Source organism: Coregonus clupeaformis, chromosome 39 (assembly GCF_020615455.1).
Source record: "Coregonus clupeaformis isolate EN_2021a chromosome 39, ASM2061545v1, whole genome shotgun sequence".
NCBI classification, from domain to species: Eukaryota; Metazoa; Chordata; class Actinopteri; order Salmoniformes; family Salmonidae; genus Coregonus; species Coregonus clupeaformis.
Window position 1 is genome coordinate 14,716,268 of NC_059230.1, and position 14,135 is coordinate 14,730,402.

The following is a 14,135-nucleotide window of genomic DNA, read 5'->3' on the forward strand; positions in this document are numbered from 1 at the left end:
TTGGGGGTGTTTTTCTGCTAAGGGGACAGGACAACTTCACCGCATCAAAGGGACGATGGACGGGGCCATGTACCGTCAAATCTTGGGTGAGAACCTCCTTCCCTCAGCCAGGGCATTGAAAATGGGTCGTGGATGGGTATTCCAGCATGACAATGACCCAAAACACACGGCCAAGGCAGCAAAGGAGTGGCTCAAGAAGAAGCACATTAAGGTCCTGGAGTGGCCTAGCCAGTCTCCAGACCTTAATCTCATAGAACATCTGTGTAGGGAGCTGAAGGTTCGAGTTGCCAAACGTCAGCCTCAAAACCTTAATGACTTGGAGAAGATCTGCAAAGAGGAGTGGAACAAAATCCCTCCTGAGATGTGTGCAAACCTGGTGGCCAGCTACAAGAAACGTCTGACCTCTGTGATTGCCAACAAGGGTTTTGCCACCAAGTACTAAGTCATGTTTTGCAGAGGGGTCAAATACGTATTTCCCTCATTAAAATGCAAATCAATTCATAACATTTTTGACATGCGTTTTTCTGGATTTTTTTGTTGTTATTCTGTCTCTCACTGTTCAAATAAACCTACCATTAAAATTATAGACTGATCATGTCTTTGTCAGTGGGCAAACGTACAAAATCAGCAGGGGATCAAATACTTTTTTCCCTCACTGTATATGGTCATTGAAAAACAAAGCATTTATTGTAAGTATCTGAAAACATGCAGTATTCATTTACTATTCATTGGTTAGATATGACTCACCTGCACCGCACTGTTGAGAAAGCAACTGTTCTGCCCTGGCTCGTTCAGCAGGCCTTTGGTGGGGGCTAGAGACAGCATGCTCCCCGGCTGGTAGGACTTGGCGAGATTGCCTCCCGGCTTCCTGAAGAACTTGACCCATGCCATTGGATAGAGGGTCTGCCTTTTGACGGGAGTGGAGTCACTCGGTGAGGCAGACTGGGGCTCGTTGGTGGCAGCGGTGGGATCCCTCGCCCCGTCAAGAGGAACCCCAGACAGTCTGAGGCTACGTTATTCCACTAGCAGCAGCTACTGTCCTGCTACACATGGGAGACTACTCCCACCTCTACGCAGCTCGAGAGGAAGGGGATTTTACCTTGTCCACAACTTGGAAAGGTCTTAAATGTCACAGAAACCGGGAGAAATGTTTCAGAAAGTCACTAGCTAGGAAGTCTGGAATCCAGACAAAATCCTTTTGTCACAGATCGCTAGTCCGATTGTTCTTATGCGTAGCTGTTTGACTCCTGAAGTAGGGGTGTTAGGCATTCTCCAGCCTGGATCATTCTGCACTGGGGATTCAGTGCCTCTGGGGGCTCTCCACATTGCCAGGACATTATAGAGCAGTCAAATGGAATTGATCGGCCTTTCCAAGGTTCATCCATAGCGAAGATCTAACCGGCAGCGATTGCCATTTGATGTCAATGGGGTCTGATCTGTAAAAGAAATAGTGAAAAAGACTTGACACCACAAAAATAATAAATTTCACAGAAAACAAATGAACATCCAGGATTAACATTCCACGTATCATGGATTACTATATCAGCTTTATGGAAAAACATTTAGTCAGGACAAGAATTGATGGGGTGCTTGGATCTTCCCAGTTAGTAAATTATTTTTCTGGCAAGAGTAAACATCAGGCTTCACCTATTTCCAGGTCAGTAGTTGACCCCACCCTCTTTATAATATATGTCAACAAAGCTTATCCATTAACTTACAGAGGACTCTGTACTGAATGTTTCTAAATAAAACATTTGAAAGATTATGTACATTTAATCTATTCCCTCTTTCTAAACACATTTATTGGAGAATGGAAAACAAAAGTAATTATTGATCATTTACAGTTCACAGTATTAATGTATAAAAGATTACCAAAGATCACATTGTTTAGGTCTCAGAGAAATCAGGTCACAAATTCCAAAGTCCACCAAACTAAGACATTACAGCTGACTGTGCATATTACGTGCTTTAAAGCCTAAACCTTTCGTCATCTTGTCACTTTGAATAGTCGTTCCCCAGCTACCGAGATGAAGGTTAAACAGAAAGGGAGCTATGCCAAGTTACACAGTAATATCACCAGCCCAGTAAACAATGTAGGGCTAAATTAGCTACTTGCAGCACGCCTTCCTTCAGGTCCAACGGCTTGCCAATGGCCAGCCTTTCAACATTCGGCCATGTAGTAGTTCTCATAGCCTTTCAACTTATGAGTGTTAGCCTAATGCTAAGTCCGCTCCAAGGCTAACATGGCAGACAAGGCATGGCCTGGCCCGGCCTGACCTGCTGCTCGCAATAGCCTCTCGAAAACATAACCGGGACACCAGTGTGTCGTAAACCATTTGAGATTCAGTTGAACCTGGAAGCAGTGCAGCCCACATGCTCAAGGTCCTACCGACACATTGAACTTCGAATGCAACAACCGATCCACGACAGAGAACATAGAGCTTTTTCCCAGAATGCTGCCGGTGTCGTCTGCAATATGTCATCTGCTCCCTTTGGACATGCTGGTATAGGGTTGTTTAAGTACAATGCATGTACATACTTATGGTAAAGAGCCAGGCAATTCAGTGTCAAGGTTATTAAGGTGGTACCCCACAGGGGACTCAGCAGACCAGTAAACAAATTAGCTCCATAAACCATGTGTTTCTTTGTTGTTCATATCGGTCTGTTTGTATCTTCTAAATGTTGGCTGAGGAACACAGATGGACTCTTTAGTGCTATTCACATTAGTGCTACCATTTTGCAAATAATGTGGTTAGGGGAAGTTATCAGACAAGTGGAATGCTCACAGGAAATTATCTAGAAGCTATACATGTTAGAATGAGACACTGAACAGCAGTTTCCACTGTCAACTCACATGCAATTCATACTTCTGTTTTAAGTTAGGCACCTCGGAGTACATGATGATGCAAATATTGTATTCCATAGCTCAAAAGCTCCCATGTAGAACATTGAAGTGCCACCCATAGCTTGACAATCAACAAATAGATCCACTGCATGAGTAATGTACTGTGCCTGGTAGACATTTCAAGGCATGCAGTCAGATACGGACTGGCTACAGGGCAGTTCTGGCAAATGCCAGATGGGCTGGTCCATTTATAGCCCAGTGGGCCTATCTAAATGGTATGTTTTTTTGCAATTATTTGGCCAATACTGAGGACCTCAACGAAAAAAAGGAAGGGGGGGGTGGCAGGACCGAGTATGAGAGTGTACAAAACATTAGGAACACCTGCTCTTTCCAGGACATATACTAACCAGGTTAAAGCTATGATCCCTTATTGATGTCACCCGTTAAATCCACTTCAATTAGTGTAGATGAAGGGGAGAAGACAGGTTACAGAAGGAATTTTGAGATAAGTGAGACATGGATTGTGTATGTGTGCCATTCCGAGGGTGAATGGGCAAGACAGATTTAAGTGCTGGGGTTTTCATGCTGTTCATAATGTTTTGTACACTCAGTGTATATTCACTATCAATAATCAATAGAGTGGAAGGTACACTGAGACTTGGTTCCCTCTAGTGGTGAACCTTTCCACATACAGTATGATGAATGGGCATCTGCTCCATTAGCATTAGCTATAATAAAGGGGTAAAGTTGTAAGACTGGAGACCTCTCTACATAAGAAGATGGTGATTGTATGCAGAACTGAAATTGTCATAGTTAGGAAGTTGGGAACCATGCTGTGTTTTTGACTAGGAGATTGTTGAGGTTTGTAGCTTTTGTTTTTCAAAATATTATCTCCTTCAGTTTATAATTAGGTTGTTTTCAAAACTTTTTCAGCTCGAGCATAAACTCTTGAGAATATAGCAGAGCAGACTGTGGGACGACACAAAGTGTCATCCAAAACCAGTTGAGCAATATTTCTTCTCTGGTATTCAAACTATTTTCAATGTGTCCTGAAATGTGACCACACGGCTAAAGTAGAGTATGTTTATGGTGGAACCAGATTTTGACCATTCCCAATAGTTTCTGATTGACTAAATTCTTTAAAAATCTCCAAAACCCTACCGAAAACAACAACAGGCTTAGGCCCTATGGCTCTCATTTGCAACTACCCTCCATAGCAACAGCATTCCAAAGGAATCACTTAAGCCTGGCGTTGCTTAAGAGCTTGTGTCTTTGGGATTAGATGCAACGCTGGAGGGGCAAGTGGAAAACTGTACTCTACTTAACCTTCTAGTGTGACTCCATTCAACCCTGCATGCTTGGCATGTCTGTCTATACCAGGACGAAAGCTTCCTGCAGACACCAATATATCACATCATCCATCCATTTAGAGCCTATGTTCTCAATGCACATTTGACCAAATGTGCCCATCCATTTAAGGAAGTGACTTGCAAAAACTAAATTATTACTCACCATGTCCAATATGCCCAGGGAATGATTGAGAACGATTGACCAGTCAGCTGTAAGGGGCCACGATAAATTTCCTTCATTTTTAATGCCACCTTCTCACATAAACATTACCCTGATGTATCCATCCCTCCAGGTCAAATCAAGAGGAGGCTGGCATCACAATTCAATCTCACATTCGGCCCCGAAACGATACTTCAGACCAAGATAAATCCTTGATTGCCACCATTAGAGAAAGTGATTCCCTGGCATCTTACGTATAGCATAAACCTCAACATAAATTAACTGAATCTCTTCCATATTGTTGGCCCTTCAAGCCCAGCCAGTATGCATCCATAGATAATGACCATGAACAAGATAATCCCTATAAAGAAAATGGCACGCATTCAAGTGCTTGTAAATGAAGTCCATGTCATCATGACCGCATGTTTAGAGGTCAACTACCAACTCTGACAAAAAATTAATTCATTAAGGTTTCAGTTCAGTGCATAAGACATACTCCCCTTCCATAAGAAGTGCATCCACGGCAACAACAGTAAAGATGACTTATGTATGCTTACCTTATCACAGAACAGATAATATATATTACTGTACTTAATCTGACAATCTGCCAACCTCTCTTATCTTCTAGTATCTCAAAGTCTGAGGTAAATTGGCACTGGCGTGACAGACTGCAACCAGAGCACAATACGGAACCAACGTACGTGTGTCTCAACAACCCTATAGAATGTCAAAGGTCTCCCTCTATGCTACCCTTGTTCAACATCAAAGACAGTCCTGTGTTCAGTAGTGCCTTCAAACAATGCTGTCATGTGCAGCCATCTCGGGTTTCTAAAAACGATCTACTGATTTATCACCATTAACAATCATCATCACGTTATTACCAGTGTCATCTAATTTTCTTAGTCATGACAGTCTGGCAGTCAAAACATTCTCATTGGTTTAAAAAAGAAACCATGTGTTTATTATGCGTTTGATCGGTTTAGACTAGAGGATGGAATTCCATGTTGCAAAGCCACTGGCTTGCACAGACAAACAGAAATTAGCTAATTTAAAAGAGACTCTTTATGGTCATGTGTTAATGATGGCAAAACGTATTTATGAAGCACAGGTCCTTGTATCTAACAGAAAGTGTATCAATATACAGACGTGAAATCCACCAACTTATCGCAAACATAGGCATCCTCTGATCTCAGTTCAAAAGCACATTCAATTGAGTTGGCAGGCCTTTCAAGGGGCCTATGAATCACTTTTCATATCTATTTATTGGGTTCCTTTTCTATATCCTTGTTCAACAACATCTCAGTCATTTGTATCCCAGACACTCAACAAAAGGAGGCCTTTCTGAAAGCATGCCCATGACCTCGACACTTATTACCGTACGGAATTATTAATGAGAACAAAACAAAATGACAAGCCACCCTCTCAAGGTGTGTTTTGTAAATCTGCTAAGGATAAACTACACTTTTGCGGAGTAGCCAAGCAAAAGCATTTCACTGCCTGGATTTTGGGAATAGACCAAAGCACAGGAAGGAGTTATGAGCCTTCCTTTGTAAAGAGAGAGGCTTGCTTAGATGGTGTCTTGCAAATTCCAAGCACAAACTCATGTTTTCTTGACATAGCGAAAATGCTAAGGCTAGCACCTTTGAGCAATCAGCTAGAGTGTCTGTTGTAAATCAGCATCTTTGACAGGGCAAGGCTGTCTGTTAGACGTGAACGCAGCAAACGTGAACTGGGCTACAGTGTGGGAAATTGAAGTAATCTGGTGCTATCTTTTAGAGATGTGTTGATGGATGGCCTCTTTAAGAGGAGTATAACTGATCTCTTTTATATGGTAATGACAAGATCCTTCGATTAGTCGATCTGTTGTCAAACTGAAACAGTCATTTAACATATGTCAGGTGAATAATCACAACAAAACGTTGCTGTTAAAGAAGCGGCCACTGGAAGAAAACGTGTTGTCATTTACCAAATTTTACAGATACGCAAAGGCAAAGCTTAAAAACCTTGGTTGGCCAACCACTTTTTTTTCCCTGTTGCCCTTAATACCTGTGTAATAATGCTGCAATTACACTAGTACCAACATTGTATTAACATGTTATAACATCTAACTTCAATAACTGACTGTGATAAATATGAACTATTTTTGCCTCGAATATAAAACTTACTGAGGCATTTCAAAAATGTCTCTACTGAACACTTGATGTTGGACAGTGGTGCAGTGTGCCTTTGCTCAATGCAGATCAATACATCATCCCATCTAGCTGGTGCATTACACACCTGTGTGACGGCTAAAGTGTGTCCCTCCCCGCAACTTGCCAACACTGACTCAACCCTGATGGATGGCTTTCCCAAAAGGAGACAACATTCAGTGCGGAATAGGGCTGGGAATTGCTAGGGACCTCACGATATGATATTATCATGATACTTTGTTGCCGACACGATATGTATTGCGATTATCACGAATTATATATGTATTGCGATTCGATACTGTGATTTTATTGCGACTCGATGTTTCAAACATATCGCTCACCATATGTCTGCTGCAGAGGGACAAGAGAGAGCCATGAGAAAAACGAGTTTTGATCAGTCATGGAAATAAAAAGTGCTGAAAATAAATTGTCCTATTTAAAAAGAGAATGGAGAACAAGCGATGAAGGAAAAATACTTGTGCAGGTACAGCCAACTGGCGCAAAAATAATATTGCGATATTGTCAAAACGATACAATCAAAAATAATATCCCAAATATGTCACTTTATTGATTTTACTGAGTTACAGTTCATATAAGGAATACAGTCAATTGAAATAAATTAATTAGGTCCTAATCTATGGATTTCACATGACTGGGAATACAGATATGCATCTGTTGGTCACAGATACCTTAAAAAAAGTAGGGCTGTGGATCAGAAAACCAGTCAGTATCTGGTGTGACCACCATTTGCCTGATGCATAGAGTTGAACAGGCTGTTGATTGTGGCCTGTGGAATGTTGTCCCACTCCTCTTCAATGGCTGTGTTAAGTTGCTGGATATTGGCGTGAACTGGAACACGCTGCCGTACACGTCGATCCAGAGCATCCCAAACATGCTCAATATGTGACATGTCTGGTGAGTATGCAGGCTATGGAAGAACTGGGACATTTTCAGCTTCTCGGAATTGTGTACAGATCCTTGGGACATGTGGCCGTACATTATCATGCTGAAACATGAGGTGATGGCGGCGGATGAATGGCAAGACAATGGGCCTCAGGATCTCGTCACGGTATCTCTGTGCGTTCAAATTGCCATCGATAAAATGCAATTTGTTGTCCGTAGCTTATGCCTGCCCATACCATAACCTCACCATGGGGCACTCTGTTCATAACGTTGACATCAGCAAACTGCTCGCCCATACAATGCCATATAACGTCTGCTATCTGCCCGGTATGGTTGAAACCGCAATTCATCCATGAAAAGCATACTTTTCCAGCGTGCCAGCACTTCTCCTGTGTGCCAGTGGCCATCGAAGGTGAGCATTTGCCCACTGTAGTCGGTTACAACGCTGAACTGCAGTCAGGTCAAGACCCTAGTGAGGACGACGAGCACGCTAGAGATGAGCTTCCCGGAGACAGTTTCTGACAGTTTGTGCAGAAATTCTTTGGTTGTGCAAACCCACAGTTTCATCAGCTGTCCGGGTGGCTGGTCTCAGACAATCCCGCAGGTGAAGAAGCCGGATGTGGAGGTCCTGGGCTGGCGTGGTTACAAGTGGTCTGCGGTTGTGAGACTGGTTGGACGTACTGCCAACTTCTTTAAAACGATGTTGGAGGTGGCTTATGGTAGATCAATTAATTCAATTATCAGCATGCCAATTGCAATGCTCCCTCAAAACGTGAGACATCTGTGGCATTGTGTTGTGTGACAAAACTGCACCATGTTAGAGTGGCCTTTTATTGTCCCCAGCACAAGGTGCACCTGTGTAATGATCATGCTGTTTGATCAGCTTCATAATATTCCACACCTGTCAGGTGGATGGAATATCTTGGCAAAGGAGAAATGCTCACTAACAGCGATGTAAACAAATTTGTGCACAAACTTTGAGAGAATTTCTGGGATATTTTTATTTCAGCTCATGAAACATGGGACCAACACTTTACATGTTGCATTTATATTTTTGTTTAGTATACATAGGGATTTAGTTGTAGACAAACAAATGTAATATACCATACAGAACATTGATTGTATTCAAAAGTGCAACAGCAAACATATTTATCTATGTGATTAAAACATAACCTTTACTGTATTTAAAAGTGCATTCAGATAACAGATAATAATAATAATAATAAAATACAAAACTATGTAATAATATTAATGTTGTAACAAGGCAACATACTGACTACGAACTGATACTTGGATAATGAAATAATTTTTTCCTCTCACAATAACTAATTTATTTCCTTGATCTAGAATCTAGCTACAGTGCATTCAGAAAGTATTCACACCCCTTTACTGTTTCCACATTTTGTTGTGTTAAAACCTGAATTTAAAATTGAATTAAAACTCCATAATGTCAAACTGGAATTATGTTTTTTGAAATCTTGTTACTTAAAAATTATTCAACCCCTTTGTTATGCCAAGCCCAAATAAGTTCAGGAGTAAAAATCTGCTTAACAAGACTCACTGTGTGCAATAATAGTGTTTTACATGATTTTTGAATGACTACCTCATCTCTGTACCCCACACATACAATTATCTGTAAGGTCCCTCCGTCGAGCAGTGAATTTCAAACACAGATTCAACCACAAAGACCAGGGAGGTTTTCCAATGCCTCGCAAAGGGCACCTATTGGTAAAAGAGCACACATTTTATATCCCTTTGAGCATGGTGAAGTTATTAATTACACTTTGGATGGTGTATCAATACACCCAGTCACGACAAAGATACAGGCGTCCTTCCTAACTCAGTTGCCAGAGAGGAAGGAAACAACTCAGGTATTTCACCATGAGGCCAATGGTGACTTTAAAACAGTTACAGTGTTTAATGGCTGTGATAGGAGAAAACTGAGGATGGATCAACAACATTTTAGTTACTCCACAATACTAACCTAAATAAACAGTGAAAAGAAGTAAGCCTGTACGGAATAAAAAATATTCCCAAACATGCATCCTGTTTGCAATAATGCACTAAAGTAATACTGCAAAAAATTACTTTATGTCCTGAATACAAAGTGTTATGTTTGGGGCAAATCACTGAGTACCACGCGTCATATTTTCAAGCATGATGGTGGCTGCATCATGTTATGTGTATGCTTGTCATCGGCAAGGACTAGAGTATTTTTTTAAATAAAAATAAATGGAATAGAGCTAAGCACAGGCAAAACCCTAGAGGAAAACCTGGTTCAGTCTGCTTTCCAACAGACACTGGGAGATGAATTCACCTTTCAGCAGGACAATAACCTAAAACTCATGGCCAAATATACACTGGAGTTGCTTACCAAGATGACATTGAATGTTCCTGAGTTACAGTTTTGACTTAAAATTGGCTTGAAAATCTATGGCAAGACTTGAAAATGGCTGTCTAGCAATGATCAACAACCAACTTGACTTCTAAAGAATTTCTAAAGAATAATGTGCAAATATTGTACAGTCCAGGTGTGTAAAACTCTTAGAGACTTACCCAAAAAGACTCACAGCTGTAATCGCTGCCACAGGTGATTCTAACATGTATCGACTCAGGGGGTTGAATACTTATGTAATGAAGATATATTAGTGTTTCATTTTTCATAAATGTTTTACAAATGTTCGAATTTTTCTTCCACTTTGACAGAGTATTTTGTGTAGATCGTTGACAAAAAAATACTATTAAATCCATTTTAATCCCACCTTGAAACACAACAACATGTGGAAAAAGTCAAGAGGTGTGAATACTTTCTGAAGGCACTGTAATAAATCAACTTCCTATTAGTGTTGTGTTTAGGGTATGGATGTCCCAAGGATCCCGGATAGCACTAGCCCTTTTCTTCCCGGATTATTCGTGATAGTGCCAATAATGTTTACATATGTCGAGTTGATTTGTAATCCATTCTTTTTATGGGTGAGTAACATGGATCTGAATTTGGTAAAAGCAATCTCCTCTTTGGCAATGCAGTGTTACATTTCATCTTTAGCTCTGCCTGTTGACCAGCTTGGGCTGCCACCTGTTGCCTGTCAAATACGGTCGTCACTAGTGACCACAGCCACAAAGTCATAAACACCGCCTATTTCTTCCATTTCTCTTCTTAAAATGTGATTTTAAACCTAATCCCAAATGTAACCACACTGCTAACCTTATACCTAACCTTACAATGAAGATCAAAAAGCAAATGTTTGTTTACATGAATTTTTACGATATAGCCACTTAGTGGAAACCGTCAAATACGACTAGTACACGTAGTGATGTTGCTCCCACCCCTGCCCCCCCTGCTATCGATGTTTTCAAACCCCACTACATTTACATTTTAGTCATTTAGCAGACGCTCTTATCCAGAGCGACTTACAGGAGCAATTAGGGTTAAGTGCCTTGCTCAAGGGCACATTGACAGATTTTTCACCTAGTCGGCTCGGGGATTAGAACCAGCAACCTTTTGGTTACTGGCACAACGCTCTTAACCACTAAGCTACCTGCCGCTCCGAAGGTTAGCAATGCTAACAAATACATGTAAAATCTCAGAGAATACTAATGAAATGTTATACAGTCTGACCTAAACTATACAAGTAACTAAAAAAATGCTACTCACAGTTTGCTGCACACGCAAAACAAATATTAAACAGCAAGGCTTTCTCTGCTTTTACCAAGCAAAGCTTGATTTTGGAAGAAGCTAACCACTTAGCTAGATAGCTAACTAGTTACTAAATTAGCAAACCAAATGCACAACTGCAGAGCATTTAGCACATTTTAGACAGTTAACTTAATAGTTATAAGATATCTAGCAGGCAAACATTTAGTTGTGAATAACTAGATCACCTGGCGCGTGCTGCACCACAGTGAGTGACTCACAAGGCTCCGGTCTCTCGTTGTTGTGTGCTTGTAAACAAACACCACGTGACTGGGGACTACTGGTAACTTCATAATGAAAAATTATGTGACAGGTGAAATGCAGAACGCAATCTTCTAGATCTCCTAACGTATTGCACAACTTGACTGCAGGTATTTACTTAAAAAGTAGCTACAGAGCTCCCGAGTGGCACAGCGGTCTAAGGCACTGCATCGCAGTGCTAGAGGCATCACTACAGACCCTGGTTCGATCCCGGGCTGTATCACAACCGGCCGTGATCGGAAGTCCCATAGGGCGGCGCACAATTGCGCATCGTCCGGGTTAGGGGAGGGTTTAGCCGGGGGGGCTTTACTTGGCTCATCACGCTCTAGCGACTCCTTGTGGCGGGCCAGGCACCTACAGGCTGACCTCAGTCGTCAGGTGAATGATGATACCTCCGACACATTGGTGCGGCTGGCTTCCGGGTTAAGCGGGCGGGTGTTAAGATGCACGGTTTGGTGGGTCATGTTTCGGAGGACGCATGACTCGACCTTCGCCTCCCGAGCCCGTTGGGGAGTTGCAGCGATGAGACAATATCGAAATTGGGGAGAACAAGGGGGTAAAATACAAAAAAAATAATAACAATTTAAAAAGTAGCTACAAATATTCAAATGTATAAAAAATCTTCAAATAAATAGTTTCAACGGTCCTGAAATATTTTTTGCGTGGTGTTTTCCAAATACCCCGGTATACAGTCGTAGTCAAAAGTTGAGAGAATGACACAAGTATTGGTCTTCACAAAGTTTGCTGCTTCAGTGTTTTTAGATTTTTTTGTCAGATGTTACTATGGTACACTGAAGTATAATTACAAGCATTCCATAAGTGCCAAAGGCTTTTATTGACAATTACATTAAGTTTATGCAAAGAGTCAGTATTTGCAATGTTCACCCTTCTTTTTTAAGACCTCTGCAATCTGCCCTGGCATGCTGTCAATTAACTTCTGGGCCACATCCTGACTGATGGCAGCCCATTCTTGCATAATCAATGCTTGGAATTTGTCAGAATTTGTGGGGCTTTGTTTGTCCACCCGCCTCTTGAGGATCGACCACAAGTTCTCAATGGGATTAAGGTCTGGGTAGTTTCCTGGCCAAGGACCCACATTTTCACAGACTTTGTGAAAATTAATATTTGTATCATTCTCAAAACTTTTGACCACGACTGTACGGTATACCGCCTACAGACAATAGCTTCGGTTTTTCGAAGGTTGACAAGAGAAACTGTCTATTAGTTCCCTGACTTGTTTTAGTCCCCTGTAGCTCAGTTGGTAGAGCATGGCGCTTGCAACGCCAGGGTTGTGGGTTCGTTTCCCACGGGGGGCCAGTATGAAAATGTATGCACTCACTAACTGTAAGTAGCTCTGGATAAGAGCGTCTGCTAAATGACTAAAAATGTAAATAGTTTGGTAGGAAAACAGTGCATATTAAGACATTTAAGTTACAATGGATAAATACATATTTAAGCTACAAAATATTCTCTCTTGGTACAATTGGGGCCTATATGTTATTGCCAGAAACAATCAAACTGTGGTTAACTGCTTTCAAAGCCAACCTCCGCAGGCCTATAGCAAGCTGACAATTCAGTAGATTGACAGTCGTCCATGAATCCCTTCTTTAAATAGACAGAGGAAACATCCCTGACCAACTGGAAGTGTCAAGCCCCTTCCACCCTCATGTCCTGGACTTCAACTTCCACATTTCTCCCATGTGTGGCTGACGTTGCACATTGTCATCACTGTTTGTTTGTGTTGTCTTCATCAATTGAAAGATGGATTGATATTCCCTACTGAATTGTCAGCTTGCTATAAGTCTACATTTAGCGTGAATGCACTTAGTAAGAGACTTGTCTCAGCAACTTGACACCGGTCAGTCAAGCCAACCTTCTCTGTGCTGACTATTTCCAATATGCGCTCAATACTTCACTAAATAATTCAGTTAAAGCTGCCGCAAGGCGTAACTGTGGTGCTAAAAAGCAGCGAGGTGAGAAAGTGAAGAGAAAACCGACATTTATTGACATTGTCCCCCACACTCAGTCAGCACCTGCCTCATTTTGCTTCATACACAAATGTTGGCGTCCATTGGTTTCGATCGAAAACATTTGTGTATATCACAATCCCTAGATGTTGCTGATGAAACAAATAAAATCCTCAAACATTTTTGACCATGTAATAATGAAAGCTGACTACAAGGAAACCGGGCTCAGCTGTGGGGAAATAAAAGACCACAAGACCCCTCTGTTGAAAATCCTGAAATAACAGAACGAAACAAAAATGTGTGAATTCCCTGAGGACTGGAGACGGGGGAAACAATGCAAGCGGACGTTTCCTGAGTGGCCTTCCTGCTGAAAGCTTGCGGCGTTCCAGCACGCGGTTGCCGCTTTGAACCCTGTGAAACTGAACAGGTCACCCACACCTCACTGAGTCACTCAATGAACGACCCCCTTCTGTCACAGCGACAATGGAAAAGGGAGAGAACAAAAGTACATGTTCCCAAAACCGGACCCTGCATTTTTTTTAAAGGCTCTGATTGAAATATAACATCCTCCCTTGGACTGTTCAGACTACTTCCTAAATGTCTCGCTGCTTCCCATGACTTGCCAATAAATGTCAGGGTGACGGCGCTGGCCAAAACCTTTTTTCCCCTTCTTTTGAAAACAGATTAATGAGTTTATTCTGTTCCAGCAGCTAAATGAAATGCTGCATGCGGAGGTCAGATGGTTTAAGTGCACTCTGGCACAGCCC

The 14,135-nt window shown here is 41.6% G+C and overlaps 1 protein-coding gene across 1 annotated transcript in view; it reads right to left on the reverse strand.

Annotated features, from left to right (window-relative positions):
• LOC121554161 (inactive ubiquitin carboxyl-terminal hydrolase 53) overlaps positions 1-14,135 on the reverse strand; it is a 63,430-nt gene that overhangs the window by 45,647 nt on the left and 3,648 nt on the right. The window contains exon 2 of the mRNA XM_041867627.2: positions 748-1,436. Coding sequence (XP_041723561.2) covers positions 748-891 — 144 coding nt within the window. The 5' untranslated portion in view covers positions 892-1,436. The remainder of the gene's footprint in view (positions 1-747; positions 1,437-14,135) is intronic.